General features: G+C 44.8%; 1 protein-coding gene across 8 annotated transcripts in view; it reads right to left on the minus strand.

Annotated features, from left to right (window-relative positions):
- LOC121567955 (synergin gamma) overlaps window positions 1-26,031 on the minus strand; it is a 39,817-nt gene that overhangs the window by 12,982 nt on the left and 804 nt on the right. For 3 of the 8 annotated variants that reach the window (XM_041878364.2, XM_041878363.2, XM_041878360.2), the window contains exons 2-15: window positions 21,025-21,167; window positions 20,046-20,173; window positions 17,146-17,251; window positions 16,853-16,967; window positions 15,615-15,911; window positions 13,945-14,223; window positions 12,265-12,345; window positions 11,895-12,091; window positions 10,183-10,446; window positions 9,847-9,983; window positions 8,851-8,966; window positions 8,516-8,584; window positions 7,747-7,779; window positions 6,158-7,120 (exon numbers count right to left, since the gene is read on the minus strand). In XM_041878364.2, coding sequence (XP_041734298.2) covers window positions 6,158-7,120; window positions 7,747-7,779; window positions 8,516-8,584; window positions 8,851-8,966; window positions 9,847-9,983; window positions 10,183-10,446; window positions 11,895-12,091; window positions 12,265-12,345; window positions 13,945-14,223; window positions 15,615-15,911; window positions 16,853-16,967; window positions 17,146-17,251; window positions 20,046-20,173; window positions 21,025-21,165 — 2,926 coding nt within the window. In that variant the 5' untranslated portion in view covers window positions 21,166-21,167. The remainder of the gene's footprint in view (window positions 1-6,157; window positions 7,121-7,746; window positions 7,780-8,515; window positions 8,585-8,850; window positions 8,967-9,846; window positions 9,984-10,182; window positions 10,447-11,894; window positions 12,092-12,264; window positions 12,346-13,944; window positions 14,224-15,614; window positions 15,912-16,852; window positions 16,968-17,145; window positions 17,252-20,045; window positions 20,174-21,024; window positions 21,168-26,031) is intronic. The other 5 variants (XM_041878361.2, XM_041878366.2, XM_041878362.2 and 2 more) reach the window with 5 other exon arrangements.

Raw genomic sequence — 26,031 nt, forward strand, 5'->3', positions numbered from 1 at the left:
AAATCGATTGTGTTCTAAACATATGTTTCTTCACCAGTCTATTTCCAATAGCTGACATAGACGACAGATAATATAGGGGTACAACATACACTCGTTGCTCACATACAAATACAGACAGTGAAATATTAGTTTTGATAATACCAACAGGTTTAGGTTAAAGGGATACTTCAGGATTTTGGCAACGAGGCCCATTATCTACTTCCCCAGAATCAGGTGAACTTGTGGATACCATTTTTATGTGTCTGTGTCCAGTATGAAGGAAGTTAGAGCTAGTTTTGTGAGCCAATGCTAACTAGCGTTAGCGCAATGACTGGAAGTCTATGGGTATCTGCTAGCATAAATTAACCAAGGGTTGTGTTAGCTGTCCGCTGATGCAAAGGAAATAGACGTCCTGTCAGGGTTGGCTGCTGGGGCTGTGAGGTAGATTGGAGATCTGACAGTTCTGATATAGATAAGAAAGGATAGGACATAAGGCCCTGCTGTAGAACACCTCTCTACTGTTTTCTCTAGGTGTGTGACAATACCGTAGCACAAACTATTAGAAGCAGACTGTTCTGCTAACATGATACAAAATGATATCTGTTTCATGACAGATTGCCATGGCAACGTCAGTAGTGGAGTGGAGCAGTTCTTTCTCTGTATTGATTATCTATCCCACAAACTGTGTTGTACAAGCAGAACACTGTTCAATTCATAACATATCAGTAAGGAATCGTATGATTACCGGTAACATAAACAAGTACTCACACAGTCACACACACAAACACTCAGAGATACACACTCCTTCTAAGATGCAGTATAACCTGCAGGCACGTGTGGACCCCAGTCAGTGTAGCCTAATGCGTGACAGAACCCTTGCACACAAAAACGCAATTTGTGAAATTGACAAGGAGCTAGTGTAGTAGTAAGCCTAATGTAGCTAGATCATAATCTGCCCTCTGAGGATAGGGAAGGGAGAAAATAAGACGGTACGCATTTCAGCAATACCAATAGTAATATTTATTATGACAACATGGGTAAAGAGAGAGAGAAAGATCACAAAATACTCTGAGAGAGGTCTACTGTTACAAGAGGTTTGCCAAACTAACACTTGTAAAAGTATATTTTAATCATTTAGAATACAAGGGCATGCAGAGTCAGAAAATAAGAGAAGAAAAACAAACAGAGAAAACGGTAAAAGAAAGAAAACCCCAGAAGAATATAGATGCAGAAACCAGAATGAGAAGGCACATTCACAGACTAAAATGAGTAAATCTTTGTAGAAGAAGACACACTGTAGTTGTACTAATAAGGTGGAAAGCAACAGGTTGATTGATTGAAAGATAATTGAATATAGAACACTTGAAAAGCCAAGGTGATTTAAAGGACAGGTTCAAGGCAGGAGAGTGATTAACCCTTTGAAGACCTGAACGCTTCTCTACTATTCTCGCCAGAAAACTCAAACTCAAATGTCAACAGCAGACTTTTGAGATAAAATAACGGTTTTGTCATTTTTAAATCAAAACTGTTTGTGTCCTACTACAATGACATAATGTCAACATTATATAAATAGGATATATTTCTACATCTACTACATCCAATAGGACTCAGAGGCATTACATTGCCTTACATTCTATTTCTGAGAATTTGGAGGAGAGGTATGGATCACCAAATCCATTGTTTAGCACATGTATGTAAACTTGTCAAGCGATCATACTACATTTCTCTCCATTTGTGTTTTCTGTATGATTCTTCATAAAACCATTCTGCTCAAGCTCTCAAAGGGTTAAAGAAACAAAGAGGGCTATCTTACCACAAGACCTTAGAGAGGGTCTTCATCTTGTCCAATCACAGGTGACAAAATAGATTTAAAGAGACAGTATCATTTTTCTCTTGCTACCTGTTAGTTCTAGGCTCGTGTACAAGCTCTTAATAGGACCCATTCAATAACTAACAGCAAGATAGGGTTTCTCAAGACAACAATCAATCTTTGATCTGAAATATTTTCCATAACTAGCCTATCCGCATAAGTACATTTAATCTTCAAATAGTTTACATAACACATAGTTTAAAACAATATCAGGAAGTCGATCTAGTTTGAAAATAAATAAGAATTCATTTTCCTGTAATAAAAATACACTATTAAATCTGTATACATTTAGTCTTTTTTTCTTTCCTTTGATAAAAACAACTAGTAATACTGTTATGCAGAAAAATGGCATCCTATAATAATATGTTCTTGTCAATTTCACAAATTGAACAGGCAGGCACACCGCAGAAAAACAGCAAGGCAGGGAGGGTATCACTAACTTCAGTGTGTTCTCAGAGAGCCTGTTCATGGACCCACACATAACAAAACATACCTGAATATCAAAGACAAACTAACAGGCTTCCTTTTGAGCTGCTCTGACCCAAAGGAGCCCCGGTCAGGGAAAATAGATACTGTCTCTTTAAGGTTGGTTACATTATATCCAGGATTGAACACAGCACAAGCATGGTGAGGCTTTCACACTCCAATGCCTGCTACTGTACGCTTTCTTAAAGATGAGATTTGATTGGTGCTGTCCAAAAACAAAAATACTGATTGGATGAACATGGGCCAGAATAAAATAGAGCAGCAATTAACAGGTTTCTGGGGAATGTTTTCAACGCTCCACTACACTATCTCCATCATATTAACGGCAAACATTTTGTTGCAGCTCCGGGATCAGTTGCCATTGGTCATTGTCCTACTCTCTCCTTCGAGAGTAGCCTAACAATTTCTGTTAAACTGAAAGTTGATTTATTCTGATGTGCAATAAAATTGAAACAAAGAAATGGGCATCATAACATTGATCATTTCCGATTTAGAATAACTAAAATGGTCAATTCGTAGACGGAACTTGATTGACATGCGTCTTTGCCCAAACTGCTAAAACAAATAAACTGATAGGTTGGCTAGTGTTGAAATATTATAGTCTATAAGGACATCTCACTGCACACTCATGCCAATAGATAAGCACATGGGTGTTAAAAGGAGTGTGCTGCTCACACACAGAGGCTGTAAGGAGAGACCTTGAATGTACTCGGAGGAATATGAGACATGACATGGAAGACGAGATGCTTGGTAAATTAATTATGATCATGGGAGGGGAGAGGAGAGGGTGTTGATATGGACAATGCCTGGACATTAAGGCAAATTAGATTCCATGACAGTGTTTTCATTTAGAGGTTCAGTCCACTGTCTGCTCCGCTAACCTTTGATCTCTTTGTAGTGATGTGGGCTTTGTGGGGTCAAGGCCAAGAGACCACTTAGGTTTAGGGAGATGGAGCAAAAGCACTATGGGAGATTGATACCCAACACTGGGAGTGCCAAGGAATACTATATGGGTACTCACACACAGTAGGAAAACTCACTCGTACACATACAAAACACAACCAAGCAATCACACTCACACATACCAACACACAACGAGCAATCAAAACAATTTACTCAATGCAATATGATCAACTGTAGAGGTAAGGTGATTTCTGCCATTCATAAATACTTTCTGCCTTTTCATAAGTACTTTATTTTCACATAATACTTAAGTACAGTGCATTCAGAAAGTATTCAGACCCCTTCCCCTTTTCCACATTTTGTTACGTTACAGCCTTATTCTAAAACTGATTACATTATTTTTTCCCTCATCAATCTACAAACAATATCCCATAATGACAAAGCGAAAACAGGTTTTTAGAAATTTCGCAAATTAAAAAAACTAAAAAACATAAGTATTCAGACTCATTGCTATGAGAATCGAAATTGAGCTCAGGTGCATCCTGTTTCCATTGGTCATGCTTGAGATGTTTTTACAACTTGATTGGAGTCCAAGTGTGGTAAATTCAATTGATTGGACATGATTTGGGAAGGCACACAACTGTCTATATAAGGTCCCACAGTTGACAGCGCATGTAAGAGCAAAAATCAAGCCATGAGGTCGAAGGAATTGTCCGTAGAGCTCCGAGACAGGATTGTGTCGAGGCACAGATCTGGGGAAGGGTACCAAAAGATTTCTGCAGCATTGAAGGTCCCCAAGAACACAGTGGCCTCAATCATTTATAAATGGAAGAAGTTTGGAACCACCAAGACTCTTCCTAGAGCTGGCTGCCCGGCCAAACTGAGCAATCGGGGGAGATGACCAAGAACCTGATGGTCACTCTGACAGAACTCCAGAGTTCGTCTGTGGAGATGGGAGAACCTTCCAGAAAGACAACCATCTCTGCAGCACTCCACCAATCAGGCCTTTGTGGTAGCGTGGCCAGACGGAAGCCACTCCTCAGTAAATGGCAAATGACAGCCAGCTTGGAGTTGCCAAAAGGCACCAAAAGGACTTTCAGACCATGAGAAACAAGATTCTCTGGTCTGATGTAACCAAGATTGAACTCTTTGGCGTCACGTCTGGAGGAAACCTAGCACCATCCATACGGTGAAGCATGGTGGTGGCAGCATCATGCTGTGGGGATGTTTTTCAGTGGCAGGGACTGGGAGACTAACGGTCCCGTGTAGCTCAGTTGGTAGAGCATGGCGCTTGCAACGCCAGGGTTGTGGGTTAGAATCCCACGGGGGGCCACTAACTGTAAGTCGCTCTGTAAGTCACTAACTGTAAGTATGCACTCACTAACTGTAAGTCGCTCTGGATAAGAGTGTCTGCTAAATGACTAAAATGTAAAAAATGTAAATGATCGAGGGAAAGATGAACGGAGCAAAGTACAGAGAGATCCTTGATGAAAGCCTGCTCCATAGCGCTCAGGACTTCAGACTGGGACGAAGGTTCACCTTCCAACAAGACAACGACCCTAAGCACACAGCCAAGACAATGCAGGAGTGGCTTCGGGACAAGTCTCTGAATGTCCTTGAGTGGCCCAGCCAGAGCCCGGACTTGAACCAGATCGAACATCTCTAGAGAGACCTGAAAATAGCTATGCAGCGACGCTCCCCATCCAAGCTGACAGAGCTTGAGAGGATCTGCAGAGAAGAATGGGTGAAACTCCACAAATACAGGTGTGCCAAGCTTGTAGCGTCATACCCAAGAAGACTCGAGGCTGTAATCACTGCCAAAAGTGCTTCAACAAAGTACTGAGTAAAGAGTCTGAATACTTATGTAAATGTGATATTTCAGTTTTGTATTTTTTATACATTTGCAAAAATGTCTAAAAACCTGTTTTGTGTTGTCATTATGGGGTATTGTGTGTAGATTGATGAGGGGGGAAAATAATTGAATCAATTTTAGAATAAGGCTGTAACGTAACAAAATGTGGAAAAAGTCAAGGGGTCTGAATACTTTCCGAATGCACTGTGTCCACGTTCAGGGAACATCTTTACACATTTCCCTTGTATGCCTCTTATTATCATCATGTTTGATTTGATAACGGAGCATTAAGCGTCAACATAATATAATCAATCTGAGGAAGAATTTGGCTTGCTCTGAGTAAAAGTAAAGCCTATTGCAGCATACAGTAACTGGGCATTCTGAAAGTGATGTGAATCAATAAAATCTCCTGCACAGAGGCCCATCACCATTACATGGCCCTGCATTCATCTGCATTCAGCCATTTTAGTTGCGTCCCTCAACACACACAATCACGGCTGGGGAGACAAAAGGTGTATTGAGGAGATGAGCGATGTGAGCTATGACAGCACAGACAGGGAATGAAGGCCAGTGGTATCATAGAGCAGCCTGACTGCATCACATCAACCTGACTCTGTCTCTCATCAACTCTATATGGATGGAGCTAAGAGGAGGTGGAGAGGCCAGTGCTTTTTGTCTGTGCTACACAAATGCTAAACAAATTAGTAATAAATAATACATTCATCAAAAGTACCTTAATATGTTTAATAAATAAATAAATAATAAATAAATATTAGGTTAATAAATATGCTGAATTTAAAACCAGGTAATGATGGGTTTGGGAATGAATGACTGATGGGTGTGATGAGATGATATGCTAATAGTGTGAGGCATTTGACTGTCTCATCATGATTCAGTTATCTGGCTGAGCTAGCTCACTGCTTTGCCCTCTAGTCTAACCCCTGGTTTAGTGGGCGCTAACGGGCACTGAGGGGGGTGGAGACAGAGAGGCCACCGCCAGGCCTACGATTGGTTCTCTATGTGTGACTGGGCGGGGCCTCACCAGAGGAGGCGCACTAGTTCCTCACCTGCGGCGGGGGGTTGGTGGGCTGAGAGGCCCGGCAGGTCCAGAGAGCTGTCTGACATCACATGCTTCAGGTCTCCGCCCATGTCCGACAGCTTCATGTCCAGCTGCACTGACAGAGCATCCTCAGAGTCCTCCTTGCCCACGCTGCTGCCCCCGATGGATGGGAGGTCTAGGGACTTAACTGAAGCCGAGTCCTCCTTGCCTCCATGTTTGAAGGCTGCCAACTTATCCACCAGGCTCTTCTCTGAGGCCCCCAGCACCGTGCAGAACTTGGACGACTGGAAGTCGGCGAAGTCGTCTGCTTCGCTCCTGAGGGAAGAGAACGAGCAGCCGGCGCTCTCCTTGTTGTCATCGTACGCCAGGCCTCCCTCCAGAGACAGCTGCTTGAACACGTCGTACTTTTCAGAGCCCTGCGGAGCAGTGGTGGTCTCTCCTCTCCCCCCTGCCCTGCCCTCTACAGACCGCAACCCCTCACCCTTGGCCTCCGCCCCAGAGCTGCCGAAAGCCATGAAGTCTGCAAAGTCATCCTGAGATGCTACCACGCCCCCTCCCACAGCAGGGCCAATAGGAGCAGCCTCAGAAGATGAGGCGGGGCCAAAGAGGGCAAAGTTGCCAAAGTCCTCGGCCCCTCCCCCAAGGGGCTTGGCTCCACCTGGTGGGAGCACTAGGGAGGGGTGCACAGAAGGGAAGGGACTGGGCTTGGTCTCAGCAGGGGTGGGGGCTGAGGGAGCCATAGAGGAGAAGAGATCCAGGTCAGCCATGTTGAGAGGGTTTTTAGGCTGAGAGAGAGAGACTGCTGGTTGTTGTTGATGTAGAGACTGAGAGTTAGGGAAAGCAGGAGAGAAGGCTGGCTGAAACATCTTGGCCTGGTCTGGAGGGTCTAGTGGAGAGATGCTGTCGGCGGTTTTAAAGTCTGTGAAGCCATCATCCACGCTGACAGACTTGAAATCGGCAAATCCTTCCCCTGCGAAACAAATAGAACAATTGAAGGAGATTGCAAAATCATTTAACACAGCAGCCAGACAGGGAGGACATTGGCATGACACAAAGTAACATCAGTCGCCTCAGTTCCGGATTTTTTCACAATCCTACAAGAAAGAGAGGGCCGGATTAGTTACGCCTCTGTGACATAGCAGAGGCTCGTGGTGAATTTCAAGCTGTGGAGAGAACTGCGCTGGGCTGCAGTCCAGAGACACACTGCTATGAGAGAACAGCAGCAGCACACGGCAGTGCACAAACCACATGCATCAAGCCGTCTGTCCCTAACTGGGACAGGACATGATTAAGCTGTGACTTCAGAGGAAAGAACTCCTTACAATCTACAAAGTCTCAGTAATGTTTTAGATTTGTAGAACAGCATCTTATTCCCAAACCACACATTTTACTTCAATCATGACACAAAGGAAAAGTGGGTAGAGAGAGTTGTGGTTGTAGGGGCTGCTACACCACTGCAGTGACAGAAGCAGGAAATTGTGTTCACACCACTGCTGTTTTGTGGGAAAGAGAGAACTAATGGGCTCATTATGGAGAGTGAGCCTGGCAGGCAACACACAGGAAAGGTCACTGCAATCAGACTCAGGCAGGACTTACTGGAGTCATGAGAGCTGCTGTCCCCATCGGAAACTGTTCTAGTGAAACAGGGAACAGCAGGAAACAGACCTAAATCAGGGCTACTGCTGAATGTACTGAGCACTCTGGAAATGTGTGCAAGATAAAAGCACACACACCAAAAAGCAAACATGGCACTCAGATATTATACAAATAGAATTCTTCTCACTTTCTCTAACCCATTCCCATTTACACAATTGGTGTAATTAAATATAGGTAGAACACATGGCTATTTCTGTCTACCTACAAAAACAAGTCATCCAAAGTATTTTATTTTCTCCTCCAAGGCTGCTGTGACTTTATGTTTGAAGGTCTGTCAGTTTCTTCCTCTAGCCATCTGTTGAGTACAGGGACCATCTCAGAGCCCAGTCCCACTATGTACTCTCTGTCAGAAGGCTTGGGAGCTGTGGGGGTTCACTTGGGAACAGTGTGTGTGTGTGTGTGTGTGTGTGTGTGTGTGTGTGTGTGTGTGTGTGTGTGTGTGTGTGTGTGTGTGTGTGTGTGTGTGTGTGTGTGTGTGTGTGTGTGTGTGTGTGTGTGTGTGTGTGTGTGTGTGTGTGTGTGTGTGTGTGTGTGTGTGTGTCTTGTGTGTGTGTGTGTGTGTATGTGTGTGTCTGTGTGTGTGTGTGTGTGTGTGTGTGTGTGTGTGTGTGTGTGTGTGTGTGTGTGTGGGTGTGGGTGTGTGTGTGTGTGTGTGTGTGTGTGTGTATGACCCAGCCCAGAGCCAGAGAGGATGGAGAGCTCTACTTACCTACTGGTTTCCTGTCACCTGGTGGCTCTAGCTGTCGGAACACACTGTATTTGTCTCCGCCAACAACATCTGGGTCAAACCAGATAAACAAAACAGGTAAGCTTTCAACTGAATGATAAATGACTGCATATTTGGCAGGCAGGCAGGCAGGCAAATGTACTGTACTACAATCCACACAAAGACTATTAGGTAAGTATTCTATGACAAACAACATCAGCAATGTCTTCTATTTTCTACACATCTGTTAGTTGTGGTGGAGGATGAGTGTATTAGCAGTTGTTGAGGTGTGTGTGTGTGCATGTACATGTGTGTTGTAGGGCCAGGTGAGTGTGTACCTGAGGCAGGCTGAGTGGGCTCTGGAGGCTGCTCCACAGAGAGCTGCTTGAAGACAGCATACTTATCAGAGGATGACGAGGAGGAGCCAGAGACTGGAGTCAGAATGGCAGGAGCACTGCAGACAGACAGACAATACAGCATGCTCAGTCCACAGGGGAGTCTGGGGCTATGTCCCAAGTGGCACCCTATTCCCTATATAGCGCACTACTTTTGACCAGAGTGCGCTATGTATGTAGGGAATAGTAGTGCACTATGTATGAAGGGAATTTTGGACGCAGTCTGGGGGTCAATGCTGCGCCTATCTCCTATACCTTAATCCCTTTAAGCTGCCTGAGCTAATTGGACATTTATAATCATGAAATCCCACAGCAGTTTTACACCATACTGGACCGCAGATAAGACACAGGGAATCAAAACCCTGGAGGGATGAGGGGCCTCTCCAGACACCTAGCCTTCCACTGAACATCATCTTGTTAAGAACCATTCTACTGCTGCTGTGATAGCCACCTGTCTATCCTGAGGATTCAGCATGGGGTTTCTCAGTCTCCCTTTTAATTAGACAGTGATCTGAGACCGGGGGGGGATTGGAGATACGCAGGAGGAAACAATGAAGCTTTTGTTTTTGGGGAGAGAGGAAGGGTATTGTAAGGGACTATGCCACTCAGACGTGTGAGATCCTTTATTTCCACATTCTCTTTGTCTTATAAGATAACTGGCTTTGCGCTGCCTCTCCCTGAGGGACAGACTCCCCACGCAGGGTTTGAAAAGTAATATAAAGAAACTCTACTGTCCATTGAAATTGATTCATTAAGAGATGGCGAGGTGCAATTGTTATGCTGGAGAGACTATTACAAGCAACTAAGAGACCATGTACTTGTTACCCACAACACCTGTATAACATGTAGTATTCAGCTTTACTTCCATACAGAATGAGTAATCTGATTTAAAGTAATACCAAACACTGATCCCGCCACTGAAGTCAGTCTGCACTGTACCTGTTCTGGTGCTGAGAGGGTGTGGTGGTGGGGAAGGTTCCCCCTGACTCCCCCTGGAACTCAGTGAAGGACTGGTCCCCTCCTCCTGCCCTGGGGGCCTCCTGGAAGTCCTGGAAGTCATCATCGTCTGCTTTCCCCTAAACACACCACCAAGACGATGGACATGAGTGAGTAAACACATAATGAATGCACACACTACTGGAAGTCGCTTTGGATAAAAGTGTCTACTAAATGGCATAAATGATATATTATTATTATACATAATGTGAAATAAAACCACATGTATCTGTATATACTATGGAGAGGCTTGGTTGGCCCATTGGCTTTATGTGTTACCTGCACATGTGGGAAGTTTGTGATGAAGTTAGTGGGTAGTTGGACAGAGGGTAGAGGAGCACCAGGAGGAGCCCTGCCCATGACTGCTGGTGCTGGGGTGGGCATGGCCATGGACACAGGGACGGGGGGCTGAGTCATCATGGCCTGCTGGTGCTGGTGCTGGGGCATGACAGGGGCCACAGCCATGGTCAGAGCAGGCAGGTTGGGCACCGGGGGAGAGGGGAACTGGCTTAGGATCTCCACATTCATGGCTGGAAGACCACTCTGCAGGGGAGGGATGAACAGGGATCAGTGGTCAGGTTCAGATAAGGCTACGTCTCCTGAATGATGATTCTATTTTTGTAATATATATATTTTTTTTTTTATCGCCTTTTTCGATCTTGTCTCATCGCTGCAACTCCCCAACGGGCTCGGGGGGCGAAGGTCGAGTCATGCGTCCTCCGAAACATGACCCACCAAACGCACTTCTTAACACCCGCCCGCTTAACCCGGAAGCCAGCCGCACCAATGTGTCGGAGGAAACACTGTTCAACTGACGACCGAGGTCAGCCTGCAAGTGCCCGGCCCGCCACAAGGAGGCGGTAGAGTGCGATGAACCAAGTAAAGCCCCCCTGGCCAAACCCTCCCCTAACACGGACGATGCTGGGCCAGTTGTGCGCCGCCCCTATGGGACTCCCGATCACGGCCAGTTGTGATCCATCCCGGGATCGAACCCGGGTCTGTAGCGACACCTCTAGCACTGCGATGCAGTGCCTTAGACCGCTGCGCCACTCAGGAGGCCATGAATGATGGACTTTTAGCGTGATATCACTGAAAGTCACAGTTGAGTAACTGCTTAATGCGTTAATGTCAATTTTCATGTTAGACATTTAGAAAATTACATAAACAGGGGTACCCGTCATCCTATAGTGAATAGGCAGTGCTGTCTGTAAGTGTGAGTGCATCGTAACTATAAAACAGTGACGCTGGAAAATTGGGCTTTTCCATTCATCCAACCCAATCATCTATTATAATTATATTCCATCCAGCAGGAGCCAGACACATGTTTTGCTGAAATAAATAATTCATTAAAGTCAAGTTCCATTTTAACAGCCATCACTGGCGGCGGCTTCCCAATCTTTTTCATCACTCTTCAAAGGATGCAGCTCATGGCGGCGCTCCCTCAAGACCCTACATTTACATAACAAAATAAGTGTTATTATTCTCGCTGTGGCAGGTGGCGGTGGCGTGCAGAGTGAGTTGTGCAGTGCAGATGATTGTCAGTCTCCCAGGGGTGCTTGTGAGCGGCAGGGCCGGGCAAGGCTGGGGTAGATAAGAGGTCTGCTGTCACACTGGGCTGAGAGGAGACTCAGTCACTTTCACCTGGCTGCCTGAGCTCAGTCACACCACCACCACCACCACCACCATCCTACCAGGGGCCCAGAGCTGAGATTCAGCACAGTCACTCACTATCAGTCTCCCTTTCACTGTCTGGGGTGACTGACTGTAAGACCATTCTTGGAAGATCAACTGTACACATAATAATATGCAATAGGCCTAACTACTAAAGTAAGGTGCTATGAAATATAATATTAGGGACTGTCCTTTACTTCACATTAAGAAAATATCAGTGAAGGATGGTCTTATGTCCCAACTGACAGAAAAAAACTCAAACCTTTCTGTTGTCAATAACTCTGACCCTTTAAAAAATGTAAGGTGATGCAAATGCCTACCTGTGCCACACCAATCAGAGCCAGGACTGTGTAGAGCTCCTCCTTGGTCAGCATGCCAGGCGTGGTGCGATTGGCTGAGGCCCAGATCTGGCCCAGTGCTTCCCTAGGCAGGCCTGATGACATCAGGATGGGGTAGAGCTTGGCTGTGTCGATGCCCCCCGGAGTCATGGTGAACTGCAGGACCTTTTTGAACATCTCTGGAGGGGAGAAAGAGAAGGCACAGCAACAGGTCAAACATATTATAGAAAGACTGGGTAGAACCAGGAAGTTTTCTCTGACTCATTGGAGAAGGCGTTGGACAGGATCTGAGTAGACACCATAGACATAACACATAATTGGTAGAAACCTGTTCCAAAACATAGGTGTTTACCTGGGATGAGGCTGTCGTTGTAGAGCCAGCCTGGTACCATGGGCTGGATATGCTCTTGTTGAGGGTACCCACCAACACCTGCTGTCAGAAACACAGGGACAGTTAGGTTAGGAGCTGAAGCAGAGACGTAGGGCTGAGTGTACTATGCTCAGCATCTCACCAGACCAGAGCCTGCCTTGTATAGTATAGTATTCTCCACCTGTCTGGAGATCTGAGTGGAAATGTAATGCTGCTCTGCACTGATTCACTAAGGATGAATCCCAAATGGCACCCTAATGCACTACCTTTGACCAGGACCCATATGGGTCTGGCCAAAAGTAGTGCACTATAACGGGAATAGGGTACCATTTGGGATGCCACATCCTAAGCTTCCTGCTGCTTCATACAACTATTAATCTGTCCTTGGACCAGAACCAACTACTCCGACAGCTCCTGAGGGGGAATAGAGGGATTGGATTTGGGTTGTCAAACAAATAAATTAGCCTCTCTCTTTAATTCATACTGACATTGATCTAAATCTTCTATGTAACCATGAGGTCCTTTTTTAATGAAAGGCGAAGTTACTGATTCAGCAGGTGTAAAAGCAGCTCCTAAAACATACTTAACAAGGTGCATTCGGAGAGGAAAATCTCTCAATGGATGCCTCAGACTAGTATGTCGAAATGACAAATGTTGACTCAAGCAGCTACTTGGCTACATAATCCCCTCATCAGACCAGCTCAATCGTCTCAGACACTTAAATAACTCTATTACAGTTCACCCAGTCTCTATGATGAGGACCCTCTACATTTCCCTGGATGACAGACAGCAAGCGACTGAGGAGAAAGACAAACAAACTAAAGCAAATAGATAGCAGCAGAATAGCAGAATCAGAATGAGGCCTCAGCTTTAGACCAACGGGATCCCAGTAGGTACGGGTCAATCCAAGCGTAGCATCTTATCCATGTTAAACCCAAGCAGTCAGCAGCATGCGCCAGTCTCTCTATGACTGCGTCAAATGACACCTATTAACTACAGAGCCCTATGGGCCCTGGTCAAAAGTAGTACACTATATAGAAAATAGGGTGCCATTTGGGACAAAGCAAGAGCGGTCAATCTCTGGGAAAGTGTTCCCCAGTAGAGGAACAGACAGAGGCTTATTGAGTTAGCAGCCAGGTATTCCTCCAGGGGATCTCCAGAGATACAGAGCATTTCCACATTGTGTAGGCTAGCGAGGGCCCAACGTGAGACAGGCCTAATGAGATCTGGATGGAGGAGACCCAGCAGAAAGATTCCTCAGCTATATAGGATAGTCCCGAAGCAGTTACCCAAGGAGGTAGAGATGGGACACTCTAGTCCCTATGAGTGACTCATACAAAACAGGATAAATGACATCAAGAGCTTTTAGGCTTTGCCAACCCAATCTGTGAGCCCAGAGGTGGTTAGTATGATTTCCATTACAGATAGGAAAATCAAGAGAAGTATCAGGGTTAGAAACAGTAAAAATCACATTGTCTGAAGTCTTATCAGTCAACGTTGAAGTGTTTGCTGAAAAATAAGAGGAATCGGGGGCATTCGGCCATAAGCTTGAGTGGAGAGTGAAAAAATAGATAGGCCCCATGCTCTGCGTTGATTGTGTGTTAATTCTGCAGTGATCGAAGGCAGAGAGAGAGACTGTTAATAAATGGTTTATTTTCTCACCACTGTCACTACTGGTTTGGGGAGGAGGGGTGTCGGCTGATGGTGAGGGGGCTGTGGGTCCCTGTGCTGGTGCCTCTGGTTGTGGTGTTTCTATAGTGAAGGCAGAACTCAGGTCCCCAGGAGCCTCAGCCCAGTTCCGGGCCTTGGTGCTGGAGTGAAACTGGGCCGAGACTGTAGCTCTGTTAGGGGCCAGGGTCCTCTGGGACTTAAAGCTAACCTGGGCCTTCTTTTCAGCCGTTAAATCACACGAGGAGAACAGTTTCTCTTCCAGGGACGGGCCTAGAGAAGTGGGTGAGGAGGAACACAGCTGCTTGATATCACAACCATTTATACTGCCTGTTTATTAGTTCTACTGGCCCCTCCTCAGTATGGACGGTAGAGTGAATTTAGATTTCACAGAAACTGATTTCTCATTACTTTACAGCTGTAATTCAGTGTGCAAATTGGAACTCAGGGACACTTTAAGGGTGTAGAAATGTAACGCTTCAGCAGCTTCACACATTACATGACAAATATTTTCAACTTTTGCACCTAGGTGGAGCTACTGGCTGCTTACTGAATGCTACAGATAGGCTAGGCTATCACTTTCCAGGTCGGTGGCACCGGCAGCATATCAAAGAGCTACAGCAGGGTTGTCAAACTCATTTTGCCACGGGGGCCGCATTGGTCTTCAGTGAGGTCCGGAGGGCCGCACTGGAAATTGGTTATAATTTGCAAAAAATAGTCCTCTATCCATCGTTTTTGGAATTTACTATGCTCTCTGACTGTCAAGCTTTCATTTCAGTGATTATTAGCAAGCAGGACACATACAAGAAACTGTATCAATATAGGTTCATTATCATTTCTACAGTTTCAATTTGGTTTTAGTCATTTAAAAAAATGTTTTTAAATGACCTCCCGCGGGCCGGATTGGACCCCCTCGCAGGCCGGATCCGGCAGTATGTTTGACAACTCTGGGCTAGAGCATGTTTGTGCCACCTAATTGGCTTATTACAGATGGGAGACAAATAGGTCACTAACTCCTTAAAGGATTTGAGATAAAACAAAATAAAAAGGGAATTCTGCCGTGTGCGTGTGTGTGCGCTCTCAGCTGGTGTGTCTCCTCTGTAGGCCAGTTCGAGCCCCCTCCGTCTCCGTACAGAGATCACAGGGACTGATCCAGGAGATTACAAGGCAGAGGCACAACGAGCCAGGTTGCGTCTCAAACGGCACCATATGGGATGCTACTTCAGTCTCCTGTCCTCCTGGTGTGTTTACTTTCTGTCAGAGTCTTCCATCTCTTCCTCACTATAACTGGTTTATCAGGGTCACTGCCAGCCAGAGTGAGCAGTGACAGTCACAGCCCATACTGGATGGTGCAGATACATGTGCCACTGGGAGTATTTTACTAAATGTCAGTACTGCTTTTAATGGAGGCAGAACTGGTTGTTGGGTACAGCACACACACGGTTTACTTTGTAGTGTGCGTTAACTTAAAGGCTTAAGTGATCTGACCATATGTCGTGCCGTCTGTATGCTTACACACAGTAAACTGACTACAAGCAGAGTCTGACGCTAGATGGTTTTCGACGCCACGATGCTGTACAGCAGCACTGGTCACATTGTGTTATTGGTTGATTATGAACACTGAACACTGACTTATGAGGTTGATGCAAACAAAAAACAGTTACCTTGAAATGCAGATTGGGAGCTGGAGTTGAGAGTAGAGTGTTGGGTGGCAGTAGGAATGGACACAGAAGCAGGGAGGGACTGGGGGAGGGGGGCAGAGGACGGTCTCTGACCAGGACCTGGGTCTAAAGACTGGGGAAGGGCCTGGGAGGAGGGGGGGAAGACTGAGGAGGAGGAGGGGAGGAAGGAGGAAGAGGCATCTACGGGACCCTGCATAAAGTCACTAAACTCGTCATCGTCATTGGGGAAAGCAGGGGGGAGGGAGTGAGAGGTGACGGAAGAGTGGGATGGCGATGAGTCTGTAAAAATGGAGGAAGAATGATAAATGGCACAACAAGACAACACAGGCTACGATGACGGGAGGAGGACAAAGTGCACAGTGCTATAGTAGTGAATTACAAACTGGGTGGTTTGAGCCCTGAATGCTGATTGGCTTACAGCCGTGGTATATCAGACCGTATACCACAGGTATGACAGAATATTTATTTTTACTTCTCTAATTACGTTGGTAACCCGTTTATAATAGCAATAAGGCACCTCTGGGGTTTGTGGTATATGGCCAACATACCACGGCTAAGGGCTGTACCCAGGCACTCCGCGTTGCGTCGTGATTAAGAACACCCCTTAGCCGTGGTATATTGGCCATATACCACACCCCCTCTGGCCTTATTGCTTTAATATAAAGGCCAGTTTGTGCAGGCTCAGAAAATCTACCACAGATTCTTAAGCAAATTATATTGTTGAATATGTTTATTATATGAAATAATAAATATGATAATGTCCATAGTTAATATGAACTAAGGATGTCAGATCAGTTAATACTAAATAAATAAGGTGGTTAGTTTGATGTTTGCTAATAGACAACTTTTTGTAATGCACAAGATAATGACAGTGAGAGACACAGTAGGTCAAGTTGAAGATCTAAAACAAAGTGAAACGTGACAGAAAAACAGAAGATTATGTTGCTCTCTAAGTATGGTAGAATCTTTGTGAGACACAGAGGCAGATACAGGCTGCTCTGTCCTTTGCAACAGCGGCTGTCACACAGTCTGGCAGTCACCAGCCTGTTTGTCTGTCTGCCTGTCTCGTCTCTCTGTCTATGTGCCTACACCCCAGAGGCAGCCTTATCATTCTCAGGGGGAGGCCGTTCAGTCAGGCAGCAGGGGAGTGGAGCTGTGTCCTGACTCCTGGGGGGTAGATAGGGAGGAAACACAGAGTGAAGGACAACTGATGAGTGTACCTGGCTTCTTGGGGTGTGAGGATGGCGTGGGGTGCATCTTGGCGTCTCTGCTGAACCCGTCCAGGTTGCCTTTGATGGCCTCCAGCGCGTCGTCCCGACTCACCCCCATCTGTCCCTGTGGATGGGACAAAGCAGGGCTCAGGAGGGGAATGTATCTAGACTGACAGCATGGAAGCGTCATAAATTGCACCCCATCTGTCCTTATCACACTGTGTGAACTAGGACCGAACGAGGGCAGTATTGAGGCAGTAGCCAGGCATGATGGTGGGTGGGTAGATGATGATGTGGCTCACCTTGGGTTTGACGCTGCTCAGCAGCCTCAGCTTCTGTTTCTGCTCCTCAAACTGCCTCCTCTTCCTGTCCTCCTCCAGCATCCTCTGCTGCTGCTCCAGACGCTTCCTACACGACATAACACATAGAGAACATACAGTTAACACACACACTGACCACATAGACCAGGGGTGTCAAACTCATTTTAGCTCAGGGGCCACATGGAGGAAAATCTATTCCCAAGTGGGCCGGACCGGAAAAATCATGGTATATATAACTTAAAAACAACAACTTCAGATTGTTTTCTTTGTTTTAATACGATCAACATACAACATAAAGCTGGAGCCTGAGGACAGTGTGTCCAAAATAGTACAAGCACAACATCACTATTAATCATAAAACACGTCAAGTTTATTTGAAAATTCTAAAGAAAAAGAACACACAAACACACAATGCCTCAGTGATTAACAGAACTGTTTCACAGATCACAGAACTATATCAGGGTGTCATTTCTCAGGCAGAAATGTAGATAAAAATAATGAAATCCTGTTCCCAAACAAGTGCAAGAACCACAGAGTCAAGAATAGGTTAAATATACAAATAAAATAAAATCAATTAAAAACAATAGCACATCAACATAAAAACATATAAACATAAAGCTGGAGCCTGAGGACAGTGTCCAAAAGCACAACATCACTATTAATCATAAAACACCTCAAGTTATTTGAATGTTCTGAGGACAAAGAACACACAAACACACAATGCCTCAGTGATTCACAGAAGTATATCACAGATCACAGAACTATATCAGGGTGTCATTTCTCAGGCAGAAATGTAGATAAAAATAATGAAATCCTGTTCCCCAAACAAGTGCAAGAACCACAGAGTCAAGAATAGGTTAAATATACAAATAAAATAAAATCAATTAAAAACAATAGCACATCAACATAAAAACATATAAACATAAATCTGAAAGCGTTGCTCAAACTCCCGTAACAGTCCAGTTATTTTATCTTTGAACCGCTTCATGTCTGCCACATGTTGGGTCGCGCACACATTTTTCAGACAGGGGAAGTGAGCTGCATCACCACCGGCAAGTTGCGTCTCCCACAATGACAGCTTCAACTTGAAAGAACGTATGCTGTCATAATACTGCGTGACAACTTTGTTGCGCCCTTGCAGCTGTTTGTTCAAGTTATTCAGGTGCTCTGTAACATCCACCATAAATGCAAGGTCCGGCATCCATTCTGCGGAATGAAATTCTAACACTGGTTTGCCCTTTTCTTCCATGAACTGTTCAATTTCTTCTCGTAAATCAAAGAAACGCCTCAGCACAGCACCTCGGCTTTTCCATCTTACCTCAGTGTGGTATGGCAGGCCATAGATGTGGTCTTTCTCTCTGAGAAGGCTGTCAAACTGACGGTGATTCAGGCTTCTGGATCGGATGAAATTAACAGTTTGGAGGACCACCTTCATGACGTTATCCATCTTTAATGACTTGCAACACAAAGCCTCCTGGTGCAAAATACAGTGAAAAGTCAAAAAATCACATCCTCCATTTGCAGATTGCACTTTCTCTCTGAACTTTGTCACAACGCCTGCTTTTCTCCCGATCATTGAGGGCGCACCATCTGTAGCCAGGCTGACAGCGCGGGACCAGTCCACTCCGACCCTGTCCAGCGCGCCGACGAGTGCGGTAAAAAATATCAGCTGCTGTCGTTGTATCTGTCATCGGCACCAACTCCACGAACTCCTCGGTGACGGTCAATGTGTCATCAACTCCGCGGATGAAAAAATGGCCAGTTGTGCAACATCTGTAATGTCCGTGCTTTCATCAATTGCAACCAAAAACGCAATAAATGACTTTACTTTTTGCTTCAACTGGCTGTCCAAATCCACTGAAAGATCGGAAATCCTGTCTGCAACTGTGTTTCTTGTCAGGCTGATATTTGCAAAAGCCTGCCGCTTTTCAGGGCACACAATCTCCGCTGCCTTCATCATGCATGTTTTTACAAATTCACCCTCACTAAATGGTTTTGAAGCCAATGCGATTTCATTAGCAATGAGGTAGCTAGCTTTCACTGCAGCGTCACTGATGTCTCGGCTGTGAGTAAACACAGACTGCTGTTTCTTCAGACCCGCCAACAGTTCATTCACCTTCTCTCATCTCCGCTGTCCTTGAAAGTTGTCATATTTGTCGGCATGAAGACTCACATAGTGGCGGCGAAGGTTATATTCTTTCAGCACTGCAACATGCTCTGAACACACCAAACATACAGCTTTCCCATTCAATTCCGTGATTAAATAGGATTACCATTTTTCTTGGAACACTCTGCACTCTGCGTCCACTTTTCTCTTTTTTGACAGAGACATATTGGGGCAATGAGGGTGCCAAAGCACATAATGTTAAAAGTAGAAGCCGTAATAAATATTGCGGGCAAAACAAAGTAGCTCATTGGCTGCACGTGCTTGACCTACTTGCTCTGCCCCGGTATAAACAGTTTGCTTGCTTAACACAATTGCTATTGCGCCATCCAGTGGACCGGATTAAACCCGTTTGCGGGCCTGATCCGGCCCGCGGGCCGTACGTTTGACACCCCTGACATAGACAGACAGAACAACATGTAGAGAGAGAAAGACAGAGAGAGGGGGAAAGAGAAAGAAAGTGAGAGAGAGCGAGAAAAAGAAAGAAAGGGAGAGAGAGCTAGAAAGACAGCGAGAGAGAGAGACAGAGAGAGAGAAAGAAAGACAGGAGAGAGAGAGAGAGAGAGAGAGAGAGAGAGAGAGAGAGAGAGAGAGAGAGAGAGAGAGAGAGAGAGAGAGAGAGAGAGAGAGAGAGAGAGAGAGAGAGAGTGAGTGAGTAAGTGAGAGCGCGAGAGAGCGCGACGGACAAAGACAGCGACAGCGAGAGAGAAGCTCTTACTGGTGTTCCTCAGCCATCTGTTTCTGCATGTCGGCAGTGTACTGGGGCCCGGGGCCCCTCATGGCCATGAACTGCGGCTGGCCCATGAACTGCATCCCAGCGGCCTGCATCCCCATGGTCATCCCACCCTGCACGGAACACAGAACACACGCACGCACACACACAAAGCGGAGGTCTCGTTAGCATTCCTTTCATTCAATATTATCACAGCACAGTGGCAGGAAACCAATGCATTTCAAAGTGGTTTTAATACAGCAAACACTACATAAGTACAATCACTTAGACCAGGGTTCTTCAATCCTGGTCCTGGAGGGCCGAAACACCTCTGTTTTTCATCCTCTCCTTCTAATCAGGGGCTAATTCAGACCTGGGAAAACCAGGTGAGTGCAATTAACTACCAGGTAGAAATAAAAAACAGAAGTGTTTCGGCCCTCCAGGACCAGGATTGAAGAACCCTGACTTAGACAGTAAATAATTTGTGCTATTAACACTATGTAACACAGAGGTCCTAACATTACAGCAGTGAAAGTGAAAAGTTGTAATTTGATAAAACAAAGAGCAAAGAGACAGAGATAATGACTGAGGATGTGGTGAGGATGAGGCAACGCCCTGCCAAGTGCTCTTTCTTCTAAATATCTAGCCTGAATGTGAGAGGTAGCTTGAGGCAGTCTCCTCTCTTATAAAGAGCTGCATTACAGGAGAGATCGTCTTGCCCTTCTACTTCTTTTGGCTTATTTAAAACCTCAGAGGACCAAAGAGCCAATAACGTAAAACAGAGTACCTTTCACTCTAGAGTAATGAAAGGAACAACATGCTTCTACATCTGCATTACTTGCTGTTTGGGGTTTTAGGCTGGGTTTCTGTATAGAACTTTGTGACATCTGCTGATGTAAAAAGGGCTTTATAAATAACATTTGATGATTGATTGATTGATTTGAATATGTTGTGGCCATTGCATTGAAATACACACACAACACACCTGCATAGGTATGGTACCAGGAGGCATCTGGCCTCCGAAGTTCATTCCCATCATCCCTTGCATGTTGGGCTGCATTTGGACTTGGACCATACCAGGGAAGCCCTGCTGTTGTTGCTGCTGCTGTTGCTGCATGGGCATCATGCCTGGACGAAAACACGACACATGTACAGTCAATCACAAGCTCTGCAAATGGCTACACTGACAAAGGTGTGTTGCAAACCATAAAGATAACATGTAGTCACTAAAGCGTGAACATGTACGATATACAGTGGGGAGAACAAGTATTTGATACACTGCCGATTTTGCAGGTTTTCCTACTTACAAAGCATGTAGAGGTCTGTAATTTTTATCATAGGTACACTTCAACTGTGAGAGACGGAATCTAAAACAAAAATCCAGAAAATCACATTGTATGATTTTTAAGTAATTAATTTTCATTTTATTGCATGACATAAGTATTTGATACATCAGAAAAGCAGAACTTAATATTTGGTACAGAAACCTTGGTTTGCAATTACAGAGATCATACATTTCCTGTAGGTCTTGACCAGGTTTGCACACACTGCAGCAGGGATTTTGGCCCACTCCTCCATACAGACCTTCTCCAGATCCTTCAGGTTTCGGGGCTGTCGCTGGGCAATACAGACTTTCAGCTCCCTCCAAAGATTTTCTATTGGGTTCAGGTCTGGAGACTGGCTAGGCCACTCCAGGACCTTGAGATGCTTCTTACAGAGCCACTCCTTAGTTGCCCTGGCTGTGTGTTTCGGGTCGTTGTCATGCTGGAAGACCCAGCCACGACCCATCTTCAATGCTCTTACTGAGGGAAGGAGGTTGTTGGCCAAGATCTCGCAATACATGGCCCCATCCATCCTCCCCTCAATACGGTGCAGTCGTCCTGTCCCCTTTGCAGAAAAGCATCCCCAAAGAATGATGTTTCCACCTCCATGCTTCACGGTTGGGATGGTGTTCTTGGGGTTGTACTCATCCTTCTTCTTCCTCCAAACACGGCGAGTGGAGTTTTGACCATAAAACTCTATTTTTGTCTCATCAGACCACATGACCTTCTCCCATTCCTCCTCTGGATCATCCAGATGGTAATTGGCAAACTTCAGACGGGCCTGGACATGCGCTGGCTTGAGCAGGGGGACCTTGCGTGCGCTGCAGGATTTTAATCCATGACGGCGTAGTGTGTTACTAATGATTTTCTTTGAGACTGTGGTCCCAGCTCTCTTCAGGTCATTGACCAGGTCCTGCCGTGTAGTTCTGGGCTGATCCCTCACCTTCCTCATGATCATTGATGCCCCACGAGGTGAGATCTTGCATGGAGCCCCAGACCGAGGGTGATTGACCGTCATCTTGAACTTCTTCCATTTTCTAATAATTGCGCCAACAGTTGTTGCCTTCTCACCAAGCTGCTTGCCTATTGTCCTGTAGCCCATCCCAGCCTTGTGCAGGTCTACAATTTTATCCCTAATGTCCTTACACAGCTCTCTGGTCTTGGCCATTGTGGAGAGGTTGGAGTCTGTTTGATTGAGTGTGTGGACAGGTGTCTTTTATACAGGTAACGAGTTCAAACAGGTGCAGTTAATACAGGTAATGAGTGGAGAACAGGAGGGCTTCTTAAAGAAAAACTAACAGGTCTGTGAGAGCCAGAATTCTTACTGGTTGGTAGGTGATCAAATACTTATGTCATGCAATAAAATGCAAATTAATTACTTAAAAATCATACAATGTGATTTTCTGGATTTTTGTTTTAGATTCCGTCTCTCACAGTTTAAGTGTACCTATGATAAAAATTACAGACCTCTACATGCTTTGTAAGTAGGAAAACCTGCAAAATCGGCAGTGTATCAAATACTTGTTCTCCCCACTGTAAGTAGAGTTGGCCCAACTGGACTAGTGTGTTGTTGGACATAGGCTAGATGTGCATTGTGCAGTGAATTATTATTGGAAACACATTTCCTAGACAGTGAAGCATAAACAGAGGCACAGCAACAACCCAATCTGTTTTGCCTGTGTGAATGGAGTGCTGTAACAGCTCAGAGCAAAACAGAGGAGTACTAGGGAATAGAACTAGAGAGAGTGTGTTTGTTTGCACAGATGCTCTGGCTGACAGTCCTCCTGGAGCCTCCACATGATTTACCATATAACGCCCCAACCAGGCTGAATAATGGATTATGGCTCATCCAAACAAAGTGCTGCATGCATTCTGATGCATATTTGCAGAAACATCTAACAACCCCCAACACAGCCACAAGGGTGTGCGTGTGTATTTGTTTTATGTTATTGCGCGATATTCCAAATGCCTGTATCACAAGAATCAAGGTTTTGTTATTTTTCGTGTTTATGAGCGTTTATGTCCGCTTGTTCTCATGTTGTATTTCTGGTCTCCTCTCCTTCGCTCCTCTGTGCTGTGTGGACCTTCCCCATTTACACCAGAGATCTATATATAATGACGAGATGTACGTCTCCGCCCTAACAATGGAAGTCGTTGTCCCAAAGGCGGGAATGCAGGCGACAAGCTTAGGTCCAAAATAAGCCCATAGAAACGCATTGGCCTTATTTTGGACAGATACAGTGGGGGGAAAAAGTATTTAGTCAGCCACCAATTGTGCAAGTTCTCCCACTTAAAAAGATGAGAGAGGCCTGTAATTTTCATCATAGGTACACGTCAACTATGACAGACAAATTGAGAAAAAGAAATCCAGAAAATCACATTGTAGGATTTTTAATGAATTTATTTGCAAATTATGGTGGAAAATAAGTATTTGGTCACCTACAAACAAGCAAGATTTCTGGCTCTCACAGACCTGTAACTTCTTCTTTAAGAGGCTCCTCTGTCCTCCACTCGTTACCTGTATTAATGGCACCTGTTTGAACTTCTTATCAGTATAAAAGACACCTGTCCACAACCTCAAACAGTCACACACCAAACTCCACTATGGCCAAGACCAAAGAGCTGTCAAAGGACACCAGAAACAAAATTGTAGACCTGCACCAGGCTGGGAAGACTGAATCTGCAATAGGTAAGCAGCTTGGTTTGAAGAAATCAACTGTGGGAGCAATTATTAGGAAATGGAAGACATACAAGACCACTGATAATCTCCCTCGATCTGGGGCTCCACGCAAGATCTCACCCCGTGGGGTCAAAATGATCACAAGAACGGTGAGCAAAAATCCCAGAACCACACGGGGGGACCTAGTGAATGACCTGCAGAGAGCTGGGACCAAAGTAACAAAGCCTACCATCAGTAACACACTACGCCGCCAGGGACTCAAATCCTACAGTGCCAGACGTGTCCTCCTGCTTAAGCCAGTACATGTCCAGGCCCGTCTGAAGTTTGCTAGAGTGCATTTGGATGATCCAGAAGAGGATTGGGAGAATGTCATATGGTCAGATGAAACCAAAATATAACTTTTTGGTAAAAACTCAACTCGTCGTGTTTGGAGGACAAAGAATGCTGAGTTGCATCCAAAGAACACCATACCTACTGTGAAGCATGGGGGTGGAAACATCATGCTTTGGGGCTGTTTTTCTGCAAAGGGACCAGGACGACTGATCCGTGTAAAGGAAAGAATGAATGGGGCCATGTATCGTGAGATTTTGAGTGAAAACCTCCTTCCATCAGCAAGGGCAACGAAGGAGTGGCTTCGTAAGAAGCATTTCAAGGTCCTGGAGTGGCCTAGCCAGTCTCCAGATCTCAACCCCATAGAAAATCTTTGGAGGGAGTTGAAAGTCCGTGTTGCCCAGCGACAGCCCCAAAACATCACTGCTCTAGAGGAGATCTGCATGGAGGAATGGGCCAAAATACCAGCAACAGTGTGTGAAAACCTTGTGAAGACTTACAGAAAACGTTTGACCTGTGTCATTGCCAACAAAGGGTATATAACAAAGTATTGAGAAACTTTTGTTATTGACCAAATACTTATTTTCCACCATAATTTGCAAATAAATTCATTAAAATCCTACAATGTGATTTTCTGGATTTTTTTCCCTCATTTTGTCTGTCATAGTTGACGTGTACATATGATGACAATTACAGGCCTCTCTCATCTTTTTAAGTGGGAGAACTTGCACAATTGGTGGCTGACTAAATACTTTTTTCCCCACTGTATTAGCGAGAGTGAAACATCTCGCTTCGCCTCCTCCTCAAAACACATTGACTTCTCTATTTTACTGTAATAGAGGAGTTAACTTTTCAAACGATACCCTTTTTATGTCTCAACTACTCAAATTGCGCAAAGAGCAGACACTACTAAAACTAGAGTATCAATTAAAATTTATTCTGGAAAATGAATGCTCAGTTTGTCGCAAGCGGCATTGGTACCACGTACCGTTAGCAGCATTTTTGCCAAAGACTTATACTATCTGTCTAGTCTGTGTTTTATAAATGTGCAATAAGCATAAAACACAATTATATAAGGAATTGGCAACTCATTGTCATTCTGAGAAATAAGGTAGACCACTTCATTTCAACATCTGAACAAAGTGGACAGGCTAACATGCTTTTCAAACAGTTGGAGACAGACAGAAGGGTGTGTTCATAACAATTCAACTGTTCAATGTTGTTAGCTAGCAAATAGATCCAAGTTGGCTAAACTTGAAATATAAAGATTAGCTGACTAATCACTAGCAAGAGGGCTTAAGAGGTTGGTGATGAAACCTGTGTTAATTGTCTATAGCCAAATGCCTGCTACAAGAAGTTAGTCATTATTAGTGAATGTGCATTGTGCATGGTTCTAGTTAAATTTGAAACAAAAAATTGCATTTTCATAGACAGACTTGAAAGCCAGCAAAGTGATTATTGCAACAAAAAGCAAGTTAAACTATTTTGATAAAATAATTAAATTATTTGTGGGTGTTATGGTTGTGGAAGACTTATATTTAGCCTAGGTATAACCTCATAAGCCCTGAATTCATTAGATTATTGCTGACTGTTTTAAATGCAGTGTATTTGACCTTCAATTGTACAACACTTATTATTATTATTATTTTATTTTTTTAAT

Source organism: Coregonus clupeaformis, chromosome 6, assembly GCF_020615455.1.
Source record: "Coregonus clupeaformis isolate EN_2021a chromosome 6, ASM2061545v1, whole genome shotgun sequence".
NCBI lineage: Eukaryota > Metazoa > Chordata > Actinopteri > Salmoniformes > Salmonidae > Coregonus > Coregonus clupeaformis.